The sequence below is a fragment of the Strix aluco genome, chromosome 1 (genome assembly GCF_031877795.1).
Source record: "Strix aluco isolate bStrAlu1 chromosome 1, bStrAlu1.hap1, whole genome shotgun sequence".
In the NCBI taxonomy this organism is placed as follows: Eukaryota; Metazoa; Chordata; class Aves; order Strigiformes; family Strigidae; genus Strix; species Strix aluco.
The window spans coordinates 156,368,644-156,388,313 of NC_133931.1; the positions used below are offsets into that span (position 1 = coordinate 156,368,644).

Genomic DNA, 19,670 nt, shown 5'->3' on the forward strand with positions numbered 1-19,670 from the left:
AAGAATAAACCCTTGCACCCATCTGTTAACAAAAAATAATCGCTTAAGTAGCTTGAATGATAAGGCTTAGACAAACAAAGCAAGACATTTGTGTTAGCCTGCATTATTTTTCCTCATCTAGATTTTGCCTTTGGCACGTGCAGTAACAGAGGCTGTGTGCTGTGGTGGTGTGCCTAGGGGGCATGTGGTGGTCTAACACTTATTTGCTCACCATCGCTCAGTCTTCTCCTGTGCAACTCGGTGGTTTGGTGCTCCTGCATTCTCCCAGCTGTTCTGAGGACATGGCTTATAGCAAATGTGCCTCTTTGAGGCAAGAGGAGTACAGGCAGCTGCTTGCAGGGCTGTAAAGGTCCCCCTGGTAGTGCCGTGTGACCTACTAAGAAGTGAGCATGTCATCTTCCAGAATATTAGATGCTGTGTTGAGGCTTTAAATCACCATTACATTTATTGTGTTTATGTGTAATCTGTAATACTTGTTGTGAGATACTGTAGAGGATGATAGTTCCTGTCGAAAGCGATGGCACCTACCGTTAGTCAAACTAGACATCTTTGTTATAGGGCTTATTACCAAGAAAATCATGTGTTTTATGTTGCATAGGAAAGAAACTCAGTGCCTAGCTGTGTATATTCATGCCTGAATATGTGAAATATTCTGGTTTATTGAGTCACCTTCCAAACAGTAGCAAATTCCCTTGTTTTGTTTTTTCCTTTATGTACAGAGCAGTTTGCCTAGAGCCCGGAGAACAGGGTTGGGGCATAAGGGAGGAGGTGAATTCCACATACTGCCTCTGGCTGGTGAGATGCTCATGAGGCACCCAGTCACTTTGTGTTTCTGTGCTCCCATTTCCCAATTAATAATAATGAAGATAGAGTTTTAATTTTTTTGAAGGGGTTTCTTTTGGAGAAAAATACCTAACAATACCTCATTCTTATGACACTGGAAAAATTTAGATTTTTTTCTTTTTAAATTAAATTTATGCTAGAAATTGTTCCAGGAAATTAAACGTACAAAGGGAAACAGAACAAAACCCCTGAACTATGAGAATTATTCTTCCTCTAATGTTTATTCATGTAATGTTTTAGGCCAGACAGAAGATGTGATCATGCTCCTGAATTCTGGGGTCGATCCCACTGTTCCAGATGCACGGTCAAGATATGTCATAGATATATTGAAAAAGAACAAAAACTTTGATGCTGTAAAAGCAGTCAGCAATCACATTGAGAAACATGCTTCCTCTCAGAAACGGACAGGTACTACATAGACTGTGTGTATTTCCTGTTTTAAAATCACATCCTTTAGATACAAAATTGTTTTATTTGTAATTGGTAATAGCAGGTGGTTTTTATGTAACTTTTCCTATGAGTTGTCACCCTGATCTTCTATCAATCAATAATGAATGTTTGTCTGTGCCTGAAGGTGGCTGCTGTACAGCTGATGTTCTTAGTATATCATTCAATAGGTAACTACAAATTGCTCTAAGTTACTATAAGCCACTGTTTTTTTTTCCTCATCCTTAACATGAGGCTCCCCCTGCCATATAAGCTTCTTCTTTTTGATGCTCTTTCGATTTTAACCTCTTACCTTCACTTTATTTTTTTGAAAATTAAATGTTTTATTATAAAATTGGTGGCATATTTAAAAGGCTTTTAATAACAAAAAAATATTGACAAAAAAAGAGAAGTCCTGAAATGATGAAAATGTGAGTGAAAAGTTGCTAGTATTTTTGAAAAGAGAATAACATTTTAGTAAGAGCTCTTTGTTCACAAAGTTTTAGCCATCTTTGATCTATGTCAGTGATATGCAGCTAAAACTGTATTACTTGGAAAAGTTTTTACCTTCTGCACACGTTAAGGGACAAAAGTAACAGAGCAGACTATCGAACTAAAACTATGAGAGCCTCCCATAACCAAAACAGGGGAGCTAAAATCTAGTTATGCACTTGAAGTATGGGGAAACTTCAAAGTGCATTTTCAAAATTATTAATGATACTTCTAGGCAGTTTGCAGAGGAGCTTTGTCTTACAGAAAGACATAAATCTTAATTGTCCCAGTGCTGATATGAAATTTCATGAAGTGGGGTGATAAACTGGTTTCCAGTCTGCCTTGTTATAATAGCCTGCCAGATCTGAAAAGGATTCTGACTTGTCTGGTTTCTTTATAATTTTCCATTCTGGAAACTAATGTATCAAGTGCGATTGCCCAAACAATGGGAATTTCCCCTTCCACGCCAATAGATGAGAATGAGAAAACATAAAAATTGTACAATAACACCCCAGTGTGGTAATATCAAGACTGGCTAACCCCAACATAGTTTCTTGTCTGCCCTAACCAATGGAGCACGCCTGAGCTGCCGGTACTGCAGCGTGGTCAGAGAGATGCTAGTTGGGGCAGGAACGGGGAGCTGTCTACCCTCAGGACTGGAGGGTCCCTGCAGGATGCACCTTCTTGGCAGCACGATGCTACAGCTTGGTTGCTACTCACATCCTAGCTCTGAAAGAGACTGTAGTGGGCCACTTCCAGCAGAGGATCCAGTTGTAGGAGGCCATTCAGAAAAGTTCTTGTGAGTATCTGCATGAGAACTGATGGATTGGCTGGTGAGGCAAGATGTTTCTGCAGGACTTTGAGGTTCAGAAACTGATGAGGTAGATCCTGCAGCTGCTCTTTTCAAGCCATGGTTTAGACTGCTGTTTAAAAATAAGTCCCAAGCATGGACATTGATCATCTTGAAAGCATTTCTTCAGTACAGTCTTCCTGAAATGGCTTGATGCCTGATCTGCTTGTTTTCCCTGGCACTAACCAACCAGAACTTTAAGGTAACACCTGTATTAGCAGTAGTACTCTATCAGCCCAAAGCATAACCTTTTCAAACCAGGATTTGATCGTCTTGTGCAAATCTCAAAGCACAGATGCAGCAGAAGACTACACAGGCAGATCAAATTGGCAAAAAAGCAAAGTTTTTGGGCTACATCTCTGTTTTCATGTGTGTATTGCATGTGAGTTTACTGGAAAGCACTGGGTTTCATTGCACTTTTATCTTATGGCTCTGGGCAAGCAGATTCCCACAGTTTCTCCTTTACTGTAGAAACCTCTGCTCTGGAGAAGGTCTTAGCCCAGTGGTTCTCAGTTAGGAGGTTAACACCAATACCCCTGTGGTGGTAATCTCTTTGGCTGGTGTTGGAGGTAGCTAAGCCTGTCTTTTGTGGTCTTTTTTTTTTTTATTATTATTATTATTTTTATTGGCAATGCACAGCCCACAAGAGTTTTCTAGTCTTAGTGCAAAATGAGAGGCTGGAGAATAAGCCACTGCTTTACAGGTAACAGTTTGAGGTTAGTCCTCATTGCTAAAAAGATGACCAACCTGTCTGTCTCTTTGTCCTAAAGGGTAAAGCTACTGTTTTGTTTGGTCTTTGATGTACTTGAATTCCTCAAGCTTTTAGGAAAGTCAGGCCAAGTCTTTCAGTTTTCATTTAAGGGCATTTATTGGGACATAATTTAAGGTCTTCCATTGCCATTACTTAAGTGTCTCTTAAACTTGTAGGTGTCATTTTGATGTGGTGGGGTTTTTTTGGTTTTGTTTTTTTCTTTTAAGAGGGCAAATTAATTTTATGGCTGTATATCTTAGCACTGAGGAATCAGACAAGCTCAGGACATCTGATTAAAACTGTATGCTGAAAGCATTACTGGTTTTAGTCATCTACTCTAAAAGCTCTGGACAACGATATCACTGTGAAGCAGCAGTGTCCTGACTGCATGCAGATCAACTTGTGAACTATACCATTTTCAATCTAGTGTATTATGCTAAAGAGTGTTTGTGATGAGTGTATCAAATATACTTTGGAATACGAAATCCATCACAGTGCCGGCTTTGGCAGTAAGAGTTTCAGCCATCTGATTTTAACCTGCCACTACGCGATTCTTAGAGCCCTGAGATGTGACGTATTACAGTCCTGCCCTGAACACATGCCAGGAAGGAACTGAATTTTCAATTTCTGTAATGTTTTGCAGGAGGGAGTGAAAGCAGAGCCATAGCTGATACAGATTCTTTCCTGGATGTTCTTGAACAGTTTGTCCAGTTCTACAGGCTTGAAAATGGAGCACACCTTAAAAATGTGTTGAAGGAAGATGCAGTTAAGCAGTTTCTGAAACTGCTGTCTTCTATGCATGGTACAGTGAGTTCCCATTTCTCCCCTTACTTAATTGCTGTAAAAAATGTGTTTGATGCTAACATACAGTTTTTGCACTTTTACCCTTTCTTTTCCCTGTTTCTGCAACTGATATTACTGGAACAATGTGCTTTTACTTAATTTTACTGTTGTGTTTTGCACTTAGAACCACCGGAATATGCACAAAAATTCAGTATGATGAAAAATTGTTCAAACTTACTTGGCTGTCAGCATAAGGACCGAAAGATGCAAGTGTTGCATTTTGCTGTTCTGTACTTTGAATTTAATGAGTTCATTATTCTGAAATTAGTTTACAGTGAGATGGATTTTATTATGTGACTTTGAGTGAGTTATGTTGTCTTGACTGTTTTGCAGAAATCCCTGAAGGGGTGGTTTGTAACATCTCCCATGCCTGTGCTAACAGCTTCATAAAACAGTTGCTGGAGAAGCAAATGTGGCATAAAGTTTTGCTGCTGCTAACAGGGAAAGCCAGTGGGGAAGAGCCATCAGGTGGAGGACTCTTCAAAAACTGCAGTCTTTCAGATGTTGACATTGGCAACGTTATCCAACAGTGTGACAGATCGGATAAGCAAGTGCACCTCATAAGATGCTTGATTGAACGAGGAGGTGAAAAACTGCAATATTAATGTATTATAAAAGATACGGTATTTTATTTGGCATGTTTGGAGCAACATAGCTTCAGAAATACCAACACATGGTTTTGGTAGCTCTGTATAAGTGCAGCAGCTTGTTGGAGTGCAGTCCATTGGCTGCATCTGCTGTGTGCGACCATGGGAAAGCTAGTAAGGCTACATGGGATGAAAGATGTTTTTCAAATGAAATTTGGCTGTCAGGGTTGGTAAAAGGCCAAAGATTATTGTTGCTCCTTTGCTTGTAGTTTCTTCGGTTTTTAATTTCTCTTGTCTTCAGCCACAGTATTATCCTGATAGAAACTGTAAGCCACAGTCTTTGGGTTCAGTCTGTTGTTATGTTACAAGTAATTGACTACTTCAGTGATTTCAAAGGCATGACCAGATGTCTTTCTTTTTTTAGCTAGTGTAGACATCATCATTTTTCTTGTTTTGCATGGGGTTTATTCCTGGGATTACTCTGGCATTTCGTCTTATAACTTGATGTTAGCTATAAATTATGGGCACACAGTCCTGCTGCAGCCTTGTGAGTGCCAGAGGTGCAAGGAGGCTTGTTTCTGTCAGTGACTGACTTACTTGAAGAAGATATGTTCTGGCCTTTCTGTCTTCCTATCACAACAGGAGGACTGGTTGCTCAGCTTAATGGGAGATAAGAGGAGATTCTGAAAATTTTCTTAGTCAAAAACTCTTTAACAGATACATGTAAAAAGCTGACCAAAAAAAAATGTCACCTGCTCAGGAATCAGCATATACCTTCATCTGTTTAGAACTTTCTGTAGTTTGCAGATCTGGTGTATCAGGTTTAATCCCTGCTATTTTCATGTCCTTCACACCAGCTCTGCCAGATGGGATTGGAACCCACTCTGAAATACCACTGCAAATATGCCTCAGAAAGAATTATTTTGAACTGGTCTATTTGCTGCTGACCAAAGGTGCAGATCCTCAAAACGTCTCCATTGCACAAGGAGATACTCCTTTGCATGCTGCAGTTTCCATCTGTTTAAATAGCAGAGGTAAGGCTTTTGTGTGTCCAGGCCTGGGGGACACAAAGAGCTCTAGCAGATGTGCACTGTTCATTTTCACATCAGCTGTTGAAAACATCACCAATTCTTACCTGTCCAGCCCACTGCTCCTTCTGCTGCTGTTTACTGATGTGATAGCAGATCGGGATATCTGACTGTATCTCAGCCCCCAGAGTTTGCAGGCCAGAGGATACCCACCGTCTTTGTTAAGCTGATGTGTTCTGCTTTCTGGTTGCAGTGTCTGGGACTATGAAGAGAGTTAATGCAGCTCAGGTGACCAGGGGGAATCAAGAAACTAATGTCTCTGTCAGCTACTGTTTTATGAATGTATTCTTGTTTAATCCAGCTGATTTAGAAAGGAAGGCGAGACTAGATATTAGGAAGCATTTCTTTCCAGAAGGGGTTGTTGGGCGTTGGAATGGGCTGCCCAGGGCGGTGGTGGAGTCCCCATCCCTGGAGGGGTTGAAGAGTCGGGTTGACCCAGTGCTGAGGGATGTGGTGGAGCTGAGAACGGTCAGTATTAGGTTAATGGTTGGACTGGATGATCTTCAAGGTCTTTTCCAACCTAGATAATTCTGTGATTCTGTGATTCTTTGAAATGCTGTAAAGTGTGTACTAGCTGAGAATGAAGTTAACAGGAAGGATCTAGGAAGAAACAAAGGTAAAGGCAGAGCAATGGTAGTAGACTTTGAAGGAAATCCTACAGTGACATCTGAAATCTGTTTCCTAGTTTTTGTTCAGTCATAAATCAAGCAAAGTTTTGTTCAGAGGAGGAGTGAGTGAAAGGGCTGTAGGGTTTACATAAAAATGTAAGAAATAAACTATCAAATTAAGCCCTAAAGTCAGGTTTGATTTTAAATGAAGAAAAAATGCATTTTTGAGTTGGAGGATTAAACTAACTAAAAGTACTGAATGTATTCATTTTTGAAGCACAAACATTTCATTTAATAGCTTTAGAGGGATTAAAAGCATATATACTGCCAGTTGTAAATTTTAAATCAAAAGATTAAGAAGTCCAATGACAATACCATCTCTTAAGTATTTTTCACTGCGTAAAGTTTTTGAGGTGGAATTTCTTTACAATGATTTTGGTGTGTCACTATTTTAGAGTTAGGGAAGAGCTGTTTCACATATATTATCTGGTTTAAATGACATATATTATCTGTATTAAATCCAGAAATCTGTAGAGTATCTTTCTTTTTTTCTCCCCAGGGAGGTATCCGTCTAATCTTATCTTGTAGGAAGTTGCTCTAGGGACCTCAGATATTGGGAAATAATTGGGATTTGCTACAGGTTATTTTAGTAAACTGAAGTTATTTGCAGCAGATTACTTCTGGGTGGCATATTAAAGTGAACCAAATGACCCCAGAGCAGTACTCAAGAGTTGTTGCTTGTTCAGATGACCAGTCACCAGCCTACTTTGGGTACCAGCCAGGGCTGATGTTGGAAGACAAACAAATCTGCACCCAGATGTTAAAAAAGAATTAAATTGTCTGATGCTACAGGAACAATTGCAGCACCAGGGATTTCTAAAGCTTTGCTGCCATTGTATTGTTTTCCCTGAATATTAGGAAAGCTTAGTTTTGAGCCATTTCAAATAAGCATGTTTTACAAACATGAAATGTAGATTTTACTTTTTTTTTCTTTTGAAAAACAAATTATTTTCATTTAATAGCTGCAGAAAAAAAAGTATTAAAAATTGTTGGCCTACAAAGCAGCCTTGTAAAGCAAGTGATTTTTTTTTTTTCATTTGTTCTCTTGTTTTCAGATGGCACTGGCTTAAACATCCTGAACTATCTACTTGATCTCTTTGCTTCAAGGCCTTCTGACTTTCCGTATCTTAATCCAAACACACAAGATGAGAATGGAAATACAGTGATGCATGTTGTTTTTCAGAAAGGATTTTCAAAGCAGTCTAAGAGAATAATGGAATCACTGGCAAAATTTGATGTTAACTTTAATATAAAAAACAAATTGGGAAGAGATGTGAGGCATAGAATTAAAAAAAATGACCCACTGCTACTTGCCTGGAATAATGCTGTGCTGGAGAAGAAGAAGTATCGGCAGGATACAGCAGGGCAGTCAGTTAAAACATCTAAGCCCCTTCCAGCCTCTGAAATTTCACAGCCAAAGAGCACAGGGCGTTCTTCATCTGGGTCCTCATTAAAGGCACCATCTGGCAACACAGTGCATAATGATTTAAAAACCTCGTGTTCTGTAAAGACAAAAAAAGATCAGTTGGCAAAGCAGGAAACAGAAAGAATAAATAGCCCCTTAACGCTCCAGGAAAGCCTAGTGCAGGCAATCACGGCTTTAATTCAGCAATTGAAATTGGGTGACCCTCTGAGAAAGGATCATCTTCTGGTACAAAAGCCATCTTCAGCCCAGACTAATTTGGAAGAGGAAAGAAGTAAGTCCTCGCAACCTTGTGGAAGCATATCTTATCCTGCAGGAAAAGAAGATGATTGGGAGAAAAAGAAGGGAGCAGGGGAATTTAGTATGGCCCTGCCTAATGAAGAGAAGGAAGAACCAGCGGAAGAGAAGGAGAAGATTCTGGATATTGAAGCGTATGTGCAGGAGTTTGATAACATGACCTGGGAAATAGAGTGCACTCCTGAAATGCTGAAGACGTTGGGCAGCAAAGCTGTGCCTCATTATCTGAAAACTAAAACTATAATGACAATTAAGCAGCTTGGCAATGGGGAATGGACTAGGGGCCTTCAGAAGCCACTGAAACACTTGAAAGCTAATATCCAGCTGTATGAAGCTAAGTTGGGCAAAGGTGCAAGAATGCTATGGGAACTTGCAATTGACTTTTCTCCTCGTTGCAGCGAGAGTGCGGAAAAGATCATGGAGACAGAACAGACAAAAAGTCTTTCAGAAAAATCAGGTAGAGTTTACACAGAAATAATCAGAATTTGGGCCATTGTTCTCGACCACTGCAAGCTGAACCGTGTCTTAAATAATATATGTATTTCCTACAATCGTGGTTTATCCTGCATCTTGAGGAAAAAGCTCAAGGGCATAAATGAAGGACATCAAAACCACAGTGTGACAACACAGAAGCGCGTTCCACGTTGTTATGTTGAAGACCCAGAGGCAGAAAAAACAAAAGAACATACCATACCAGAGTATTTCCCTCCAGCCAGTGCAGCAGAATTAGAATACAATATAATGAAATTTCACAGCTTCAGTACTAACATGGCGCTTAACATTATAAACGATGTACATTCTTCTGTTGAATACCCTTTCCGAGTTGGGGAGTTGGAGTACGCAGTAATTGATCTCAATCCAAAGCCCATGGAACCAATCATTTTAATTGGGCGAAGTGGGACAGGAAAGACGACTTGCTGCTTGTATAGGCTTTGGAAGAAATTCTATTCATACTGGGAAAAATCCACCTTGGCAAATGGTCCTCTGCTAGAGAGGCAAACATGGCAGCAAAGACAGTGCAGTGAGGTTGAAAAAGCAAGGTTAGAGAAGGAAGAGAATGAACTAAAACAGGACAGTGATGAATCGAGTGAGGAGCAGGTGAGTGATGAGCAAGACCAGGACAGCGAGGATGAAAATGTTCCTGCAGGCATAGCTGGTGCAGAAATGAATTCATGTGATGACCATGAAGAGCACCAAATGTGTAGTGCAGAAGCATCGAACAGGCTGGAGCACCTGCATCAGATCTTTGTGACAAAAAATCCTGTCTTGTGCCAAGAAGTTCAGAAGAATTTCATTGAACTTAGCAAGTCTTCCAAGGTAACTGGTCACTTCAAGCCTCTGGAGCCAAATGTTCACAAGCTACAAGACATTAAAGATGAAAATTTTCCGCTGTTTGTCACCTCCAAGCAGTTGTTGCTGTTACTGGATGCATCCGTGCCTGACCCATTTTTTCCAAGAAATGAGGATGGAAGTCTTAAAAGAATCATTGTTGGTTGGAGTCCCCAGGAAGACTTGGTTGTACCAAATTGGCAAGATGAGGAGGAAGAAGGTAACATTGAAGCAGAACATGATGATGATGAAGGAGCTGCAGATGCGTACTCTAGAGAAAGCGATCCTCGGACTTTTGTGACTTATGATGTATTTGCAAATGAAATGTGGCCAAAAATGGTAAAAGGTAAAAGCTTGTACAATCCAGCACTGGTTTGGAAAGAAATAAAATCATTTCTGAAAGGCTCTTTTGAGGCACTGAGTTGCTTTGGGGGTAAACTTACTGAGGAGCAGTACAAAAAGCTAGGCCGAAAGAGATCACCAAACTTCACAGAAGACAGGAGTGAAATCTATCACCTCTTTTGCCTTTATCAGCAGATACGATCACAGAGAGGTTACTTCGATGAAGAAGATTTGCTGTATAATTTATCTCAAAGACTCTCAAAGCTCAGGGAGCTGCCGTGGTCCATCCATGAGTTTTATGGTGATGAGATACAGGATTTCACCCAAGCTGAGCTAGCACTGTTAATGAAATGCATCAATGACCCTAATGCCATGTTTCTAACTGGTGACACTGCCCAGAGCATAATGAAAGGAGTTGCTTTTCGTTTTAGTGATCTGAGGTCACTGTTTCATTATGCAAGCAAGAACTCCATGAACAAGAAGCAGCGTGTTAGAAAACCAAAAAGGATATATCAGTTGTACCAGAACTACAGGTCCCATTCAGGTACAGTAACAAATTTATTTATGATCTGAGCCTGTGCTCTCCAGATGTCACTAATGATTGAAGTTTTCTACTGGCCAATTCAAAGCATCTTTAAGTGGCCTGTTTTTTTAAGAGATCAGATGGTCAGCTTTTTCTGACATGCAAATTGTGTATTTTGACATCTCAACTAGAAAACCAAGAATGAACATTTTTTAAGTTGTTGGTTTTGCTTACTGCATGTTTTGAATGTGTTTCTTTGATGGAAAACTTAACAAATAATCATACCCATTTCTGTTGTCCCATCCCCAAATCACTAGAGTTCGCAGCATCGGTGTGCTACTTCTGCTTCTCGTACTTGTTTTTCATTTATGACCTTAATTTGGTGAGGATGCTGCTAAGTCTTTGTAGCATGCTTTCTGATTTTTACAGGCTCAAAAATGAGTCCCACTCAAAATGGCAAAAACATTAAGTGGACCTTACGGCTTTTCTGTTCTCTGACTCATGTTTTTGTCATGTTTTCTTTTAAAAGTGTGTTTGCGAGAGAGTATGGGACAGACTGAAATTTAAAATCTCTATTCTGCTTATTGCAGGTATTCTCCGTTTAGCGTCTGGAGTGGTTGATTTGCTTCAGCATTATTTCCCAGAATCTTTTGATCGGCTTCCTAAGGACTGCGGTCTCTTTGATGGACCAAAACCTACAGTCTTGGAGTCCTGCAGTGTTAGTGATCTAGCAATTCTGCTGAGGGGCAACAAAAGGAAAACACAACCCATTGAATTTGGAGCACATCAGGTTCGTTTTTCTTAGGTATAAAGCTTTTTGCAAATTCTTTCAGCTCTGTTGCTAAATAGCCATTTTATACAGACTGCCCACAACTTTCTTTTTTAAGTCTTTGTGTCTCACTGATAAATTATGCTTTTTAAATTTAGAAACCTTTATTGTCTTGGTTTCTGTTTCTTAATACATGTCTGACTCTTTCTGTTCTTTTTAGCATCAGGTGCTGCCTGTCCCATTCCTTTTGAACTCTAAATTTTCTTATATCAGATCTACAACTGTCTGCACATACCACACATTTGTCAGTCTTCTAGTGGCAGCTTCGTGATCTTTTTTCTGGAGTGTGCTGGAATGTGTGTGTTAAACGTCTGGTTTTGAAAAGGCTCTTGCATTATTGTGACATGTTTGTATGCTTTCTCTATGCAGCTGTTACCTTTTTTTTGTTCTTCCTAATATGTTCTTTTCATTAATGTGTTTTATGACAGGTGGTATTAGTGGCAAATGAAACTGCAAAGGAGAAGATACCTGAGGAACTTAGTTTAGCACTTGTATTGACAGTTTATGAAGCAAAGGGCTTGGAATTTGATGACGTGCTCCTTTACAACTTTTTCACAGATTCAGAGGTATTTAATTCTTATCCATTTTCTGCATTTTTTTCTTAAGTCTTGATTTTACGTGTGGTCTAATTAGCTTTCTAGCTGGGGAGGGATTCCCTGTTTCCTCTGAAGATGGGGGGTTTCATCACAGTAGAAAACAGGGCTCACAGGTTTATGAATTGAGACTGTCTTCCCTTAGTGCTGCATTTTCCGTCAGGTTGGCTGTTGCAATTTAAGAGAGAGCCTTGGGTTCACACAACAGTGCATGTACATGCACACACACACACACACTTCTGCTGCAGACCAAGACTACTTCACTAGCTGACAGCGTGTCCCTCCTGGCTGCTCCCTGCTCAGGTCAGAGCAGTTGGTGATGGGACACTATCACCCTCTCATAGTCTTTACCTTACACTGGAGTTCTGGGTCCCAAAAGAGCACCTTAGACCCCCTGCTTTGCATCACCACAAAATCGTAAAACAATTGTGTTTGGAGTCAAATAGTGTGTGTATGTGTTTGGGTGGGAAGGGGAGGGGACGAGCATACCCTGTACCTATCCACAGCTTAGCTCCAGAACACTTATTCTGGTCTAGCTCAGGAGTTGTCAGGAAGCTTGAGAAGGTCTCACAGTCAATAGAAGAAACCATTGCCCATAGAATGGCCTCGGATAAAGAAAACTTTCTTTCCTGGAGGCGTTCTGTTTTGTATTTCTTATGTACTCCCTTTTCCCCCTTTGTGGTTCTCTGGGGAGCTTAGACCCTGTCTCTCCAGGGTTTCCTGTAACTCCAGACCTGGCAGGGGTGCAGTCCTCGAGGCTCCTTGTAAAGAGCTATCAACCACAGCAGCCTCGCTGTTCTTGCTGGAGCATTACTGAGCCCCCCGCCACCCCCAGACAGGCAGTAGGCAGGATCCTTATTGAACATGCCTGCAGAGACTCGAGAATGCCCACGACTGAGTTGCTCTGCAATTAAACATTCAGTGTGAACATCTCTGTTGCAGATGTCCTCTGCCTCCAGCCCTCAAAACAGTGTCTCAGATGTGGTTTTCAGCAGATGAAAACCACAGGAAAACTGAGGGCAGCTTACTGGTGGCTCTTCGTAGAGCTTAGTGGACATTGTATGGTGAGAGCAGAAGGAAGGAAGGAGCTTGAGGTAAAAAGACTTGTATCTGGCTTACTGAGATTCAAGGACAGTACAATACTGGCTGTCATGGTAGATTTCTCAAAGCTGATTTGGTTTTGGTGATGCAAGTTGTACTCAGAAAAACAACAAACCATTTATCAGAATTTAGCAGAATCAGTTTAAGGGAGTTGTGTAAAGCATTTTAACTTAGACTAATGTATGTCAAGTCTGGAGAACAGTTTCAATACAATTCTTCCATTTTCCTGCAAGTCATGAGTAGTTGAGTTGACTTGAGCAGTTAAACAAGCAGGCAAGAAAGCAGCTTACCCTGAGGTTTTCTAGTTTTGAAAAGCTGAGTCTGTGAACTGTTGTAAACACAGCGAATGTGGCTGTGTGCTGTTTGTACTGGGTTGGGTTTTCTTTTTATTGGTCTTGAAAAGGAGATTTGAAATGAGTCTTGTTTCAAGAAGCAGATTTGAATGAAGAATCAAAAAGGGAAAAAAAAAACCAAACCCCCAAAACCCAGCAAGCTGTTGACCAAACTGATACTATTAGCTGATTGTCAGTTTGTAATCCATGACAGGCTTAGGAGTGTTTTGATTCAAGATTTATTGCAATCTTAACTTCAAAATGTAATTTGCAAGAATGGTTCTTTATATTTTTCCCCCATAGGAAGGCAGTTAACCTGTATCAGGTGGCTTAAAGCTCTCAACTATATAGATTTAAAAAAAGCTGTTTCAGCCTTATTTTGTGCCAGAAACTTGGCACTATGTAATCAGCTTTTCATTAAATACCAAAAAGGAGAAAAAACTAACATAACCATTTCAAATATGCTTACGATTTTCTGGGTTACTAGTTTTGTGAGGGTTCAGGATCCTGCAGAATGGCGTGATCAGAAGTTGGCATTTGTTACACGGCACGAGAGTGCACACCACCAATCTGCTGCCACACTTAACATATATTTAAGCATGTCTGTGCACATTTGTAGACATTTCTCACATGCCCCTATGTCAGAGTCCAATATTCTCTGACCAGGCTTTTTTAGATATTCCCCATGAATGTTACTTTACTCATCTCTGAGCCTTCTTCTGAGGGGGTGTGTTGGCAGATGCCATTCCACTCCCTGTCTCAGACCAGCACTAGTAATTACTGGTGTTGCATAGAGAGTTTAACACATTCATTGCATGAATGACCAGCCCCCTTGCCTGGGCACCATGAGAATGAGACTATGTGCCTGTATGGAATACTGGTGGGTCCATTTCCATGGCTTCAACCCTTTTGTTTTGTCCATGGGCTCCACCACGTCATGGTTTACACAAGCACTGGTGATGACTCACATGCCAAAGATGATGTCCCAAATTTCCCTCTTGTTAATCCACTGCCTTTTCCTGACAAGGTGAATGATCTGGTCCCTGTTTGGAGAACTGCCTGGTCGAGGCACCAGCCAAAGGACAGCAATCACTTCCCTCTGTTTGTCTGGATCCTCCTTGCTCCAAGTCTCCTTGATGCTACAGTGACAAGAAAGTTGGTGAGTTGTGGATCAGCTGATCTGCAACTCGCTGAGCTTGTCAGATTTGCAGTGTCAAGGAGACTTGGCAGTTGCCCATCCTGACCTGCAGGCCAAGATCTATCCAGCATGTCTTAGATAGCAGATTTTAGCATGACAGACTGCAACTCGTGAGCATTATCCCACTACCATTTATTTACGTTTCACCCTGCTCCAAGCTGGCAGGGAGCTGCCTTGCCCAACAGTCAGCAAACCCCCACAGTGAGTCTGCCTGTTGCAGTATTGGGGTTTGTAGGAGAATCCCCAGCCTTAGGACTAAACCTTGAGCCTTGTCCATGGTGAAGGTAACCTGATTTCCTCCTTTTCCCCATAGATGGGCCATCCATTGTAGGGGTGTATCCTCAAGTTTAGCTGAAAATTTGTAGTCCACCCAAGGAGGTTTTCATGTTTAATATCAAATTTACTTATTTGATATATTAGGCATTGCATACGATTTTGGTTTAGAAGAGTGATACAGCAGTATCCTGAAATCACAAGACAACCATAATATAACAATGGCAATATACAGTGGAATCACAATACAAATGTGTTTCCCATTAGTGGTCCCTATATGCTCCACCATCATGAGGCTGGGCATCCCCAGTCCCCAGGAAGTAATATGTAGCTTGAAGCCAGCTCAAGCCAGTTGCACTCTTCCAGGTTTGGTTTTTTTGTTTGCTCAGTTTTTACACACTGTTGGGCTAAGCCATGTATTCACTTTCCCCCATGCTGGTCTGGGCAGCTCAGGTGGACATTACTCTCTACTAGTTATTTTAGGGAAAGTTGTTTATTTGGCTTGATGACTGCCTGGTTAGAGACATCAGTCTCAAACAATGATTACCCTCCAGACCCACTTGTGTTAAGATGAAGTTCAGCTTTCTTGATGAAAATTGGTGGCTATTCTTTACATTCTTCCCTGAGATAATTTTTCACACTCATCTCCTCTGAACCTTCTTGAGTTGTGGGGGTGCATTGGTCGATCACAGCATATGACCTTATCTTTTGCATATGTGGGTAGTAGTGATTGCTGTGTACAAGTAAAACTCATTCTTTTGACATTTTAGGCTAGCAAAGAATGGAAGATAATTTCTTCTTATACTCCTGATTTGGATGTGCAAGTAGGAAGCAAGCTGCTAATAGAAATGCCTTTAGAGGATGCTACTGGTATGCAGAGAAAAACTCCTTTTAATGTAGAAATGTATAAGGTGAGTTTTTTGTAACATTGGGAATAGAAAGGATAAACTAAATTCTTAAATCTTATAAGTAGGGAAATTTCTTCAGGAAATCCTTTCATCCTGTAGTTCCATGTCTATTGAGGTTGCTTTATCTTTTTGGTAGTCGTTCACATTTGTATAATATAATCTTGATTTTGAAAGATAAGAGGTTTTTTGCGAGTGTAATTTGATAAGAGAACAAAAACTACGTGTTACAGACTTTTAAGTATATTTTCAGAACAGCTGTGGTTAAAGCAAATAGCAAATCAGCTTGTCAATATTTATTACTACTTTAGTTTGGTTTCAGATCAGTGTCACTGCCTTAAAATGAAGGAAACTTCTTAGAATCTAGCGAGTCAGATATTTTTGGATTGTATGGTAAAAATGAATAATTATATGTGCAAGTGATTAGAAGGAGAATGGACTGTCACACCTGCAGCTGCTAGATTTGTAGCAGTGGTTGCATGCAAATTAGCTAAACAATGGCTCATGTAATTGAAAAAACCCACATACTTAATATTTAGACTTGCTTAAAGATTTGTTATTCATGCTGTATATATTTGCTGTTTTCTTCTAACTGCAAAGTATGTTTCTTTCTAACAGTGTAGCTCATCTGGCACTTCATTTATTTTATTTTGGTGTGTTGCTTTTTTTTTTTTGTTTTTCGTTCTGCTCCAGATGCTGAATGGAGAACTAAAGCAACTGTATACTGCCGTTACAAGAGCCAGAGTCAATCTTTGGATCTTCGATGAAGACAGTGACAAACGGGCTCCAGCTTTTAAGTATTTCATCAAAAGAGAATTTGTTCAGGTTGTCAAAGCAGATGAAAAGAAAGGTAAAGTTATCCTAAAACTTTCTTAAAAGACTGTCAAACAGGACAGCCTACTCATGCTTTCTTACTTTTAGGCTGTGTAATAAAGAAGGTTAAATTCCTTCCCTGTAACAGTATGCCTTTGCAAATTTCCACTGATTTCAGTGAGTCTTATTTCTTTCGGCTCTAAAGATCAGTTGTATATGTTAATTCATAACTTCATTGCTAATTCATTAGTATAAGTTTTCCTGCTATTGCAGGAAAAGAGTCAGAGAACACTCAGACAGAGCTGATCTAGTAGTTAGTTTATTGAGTTCCAACCAGTAGATTTAGGTATTAAATATTTATTTAATAATTACAAATGGATTGGTGGTCAATACTCTACTATTTACTACACTTAAAGTTAGTATGGGATGCAAAGATAATTGCTTAAGCTTACTATACATGTCTTAAATGTTACATGCATGCAAAAATGTCACTTACCAACCCATCGATGTCTTGTGTCAGGTAAGGGATCTCTCAGCCTTGAAGGGTAACCTTGAGAGGTGTCCCTACTCAAGGGGAGATCTCCAGTGCTCAGCCAGCTGCTATGGAGGGAGAGCTCAACGGACCCTGATGGCTGCAGATATTTATAGAGTAAAGTGGTTGATTTGTAGTCAGATTTTCTGCTGTGTTTATACAGTTTCAGCCACTTACCAGCCCAGTCTCCAGCCAATCTAGTTTTTTGGGTTTGGTACTGTGTTCTCATTGATAGCCTCCCACAATAGGATTAACTTTGGTTAGGCCTACTTGCTGAACATCTGCCTGGACCAAAGTTCAGTTAATTCAAACAGGAGGAATGCATTGGTCACACCTGCACCATAGTGAAGGCTGTTCATGGAAAATCATCACAGCTAAAAGAGATTTATCAAATGAAAGAATTTGGTTTCTGTAAAGACAGTGGATTTACTCAAAGTTTTGTCCAAAAACCAAGCACGATTTGTAAAGGTCATCCAAAACCAAACCCAACATGTTGATTTTCAGTGCTGATTAAGAGGGATGAAATGTATTTAACTCAATAGTTATTATTACTAGTATGAGCACAAATCATAAAGAGTTTGGAACATTGTGAAATGTTAATGCTTAGTTTTTGTACATGATAAGTGGTTTCTGTGGTTTATCCGATCTAACATAAAATGATTACCCCTGACCTTCTAGACTTAGATGACAGCATGTTTGCTAAAACTTCAACTCCAGAAGAATGGATTGCACAGGGAGACTACTATGCTAAACATCAGTTCTGGGAGGTAGGAGCATGTGTATATCTGAAATAAGGATTCTTGTGTATTCTGAAACATTTTTTTTCTTTGCATCTATAAAATTATCTGTAAATCTCCAGTTGCACTAAAGCAGTCTATCTTTGTTTGTGGTTTGTAGTTGTGTAGGTGTCTACAGACTACTTGTAAATGACTTGAAAGAAGTAAGCAGGGAGAGCAAGTCTATTGTCTGTAATCTTAAATTCACTACTTAGAAATTTGCAATCCAGTGAGGGAAAAACATTTTAATGCGCACAAACAAAAGGTGGTTGGAAAAAAACAATAATTAGCACAACTGGAATTGACTGGAATTAGTGAATCTAAACCACGTGCTTGACGATATTACATATTACTGTAGGAAAATGAAAACATTTCTTGGAAGTATATTGATTTGGATGATGATCTCAGAGTCCTTTTATGGTTTTTTTGGACAGTAATAAGGGGTGGATACAAAATGCACATTAAGGAACAGCATGTAAGAACCAAGGGAGCACTAATAAAACTGCAGAAAGAGTAGCAAAATGATGGTTTCGTTCCCTTCCTATTTAAAGAACATGGAGATTTTACACTTCTATTTTCTAAATTGATAGTTAATACAATTCAGATATGATATGACAGTTAACAGAATGGAAGCAAAACCCAGCCAGATGACAAAACCAATGAATTATTCTCAAGGAATTAAGGGCTATCTCTAGATCAACTGCCCTTGTCCTGACAGGTGATTTTAACTTCCCAGACATCAACTGGGAATATCATACAGCAGACACAAACAGGTCCAGGAAATTTATGGAGTGCATTGAAGGTAACTTCTTGGTACATGTACGAAGGGAGCTGACTAGGAAAGGTGCCCTCCTAGATTTGTTGTTTGTAAGCAGAGAGGAACTCGTGGGCAAAGTGGTGATTGGTGGCTGTCTTGGTCACAGTGACCACAAAGTAGTTGAGTTTCAAATTGTTAGCAATAAGAGAATAACTGCCAGCAACACTTTGACCCTGGAAGTGGGGAGAGCAGACTTTGGGCTGCTGAAGGAGCTAGTTAGTCCCCTGGGAATCTGCTTTTGAGGATCTTGGGGTCCGTGAATGCTGGTCACTTTTTAAGAGCCTCTTAATCTCTTAAGAGCACAGGAGCAGGCAATTCCAAAGTGTCAGAAGTCAAGCAAGTGGGGCAGAAGGTTCGCTTGGCTGAGCAGGGATCTTCTAGAACATAGGCAGAAAAGGAAAGTATATGGATGTTGAAAGCAAGGACAGGTGACACGGAAGGACTACAGAGATGCTGTTTGCCACTGTAGGGAGAAAATTTGTGTTGCCAAAGCTTGATTATAGTTCAAGCTGGCTAACACTGTGAAGGACAACAAAAAAAAGCTTTATTAAATACGTTAAAGCAAAAGGAGGATCAGAGATAACATCAGTCCACTACTTGATGAGGTCAGTCACCTCACAAATAGGGATGTAGACAAAGCAGAGATGTTTAATGCCTTCTTCGCCTCCGTCTTTAATATTGATGATGGACCCTGGAGCCCTGTGTTGGGAGACTGTGACTGCGGGGATGATAAACTCTCAGCTGACTCTGAACTTGTTTGAGACTTGCCACTCCAGCTGGATGTATGTAAGTCTGTGAGGCCCGATGGGATTCATTCCAGGGTGCTGAAAGAGATGACTGATTTTATTGCGGGACCTCTCTCCATTATTTTTCAACGGTCTTGGGAGTGTGCAGAGGTCCCAGTTGACTGGAAGCTGCCAAGTGTTGTCCCAGTTTTCAAGAAGGGTACAAAGGAAGACCCTGCTAATTACATGCCTTTTAGTCTCACTTCAGTGCCTGGTAGAATTATGGAGAAGGTTCTTCTGGGAATTTTTGAAAC

General features: G+C 40.2%; 1 protein-coding gene across 4 annotated transcripts in view; it reads left to right on the plus strand.

Annotated features, from left to right (window-relative positions):
• Nucleotides 1–19,670, plus strand: part of TRANK1 (tetratricopeptide repeat and ankyrin repeat containing 1) — a 61,238-nt gene that overhangs the window by 27,040 nt on the left and 14,528 nt on the right. For all 4 annotated transcript variants that reach the window (XM_074841734.1, XM_074841724.1, XM_074841752.1 and 1 more), the window contains 10 exons: nt 1,084–1,251; nt 4,006–4,164; nt 4,539–4,790; nt 5,650–5,826; nt 7,604–10,483; nt 11,053–11,252; nt 11,720–11,857; nt 15,559–15,699; nt 16,387–16,543; nt 17,717–17,805. In XM_074841734.1, the coding sequence (XP_074697835.1) occupies nt 1,084–1,251; nt 4,006–4,164; nt 4,539–4,790; nt 5,650–5,826; nt 7,604–10,483; nt 11,053–11,252; nt 11,720–11,857; nt 15,559–15,699; nt 16,387–16,543; nt 17,717–17,805 (4,361 nt within the window). The remainder of the gene's footprint in view (nt 1–1,083; nt 1,252–4,005; nt 4,165–4,538; nt 4,791–5,649; nt 5,827–7,603; nt 10,484–11,052; nt 11,253–11,719; nt 11,858–15,558; nt 15,700–16,386; nt 16,544–17,716; nt 17,806–19,670) is intronic.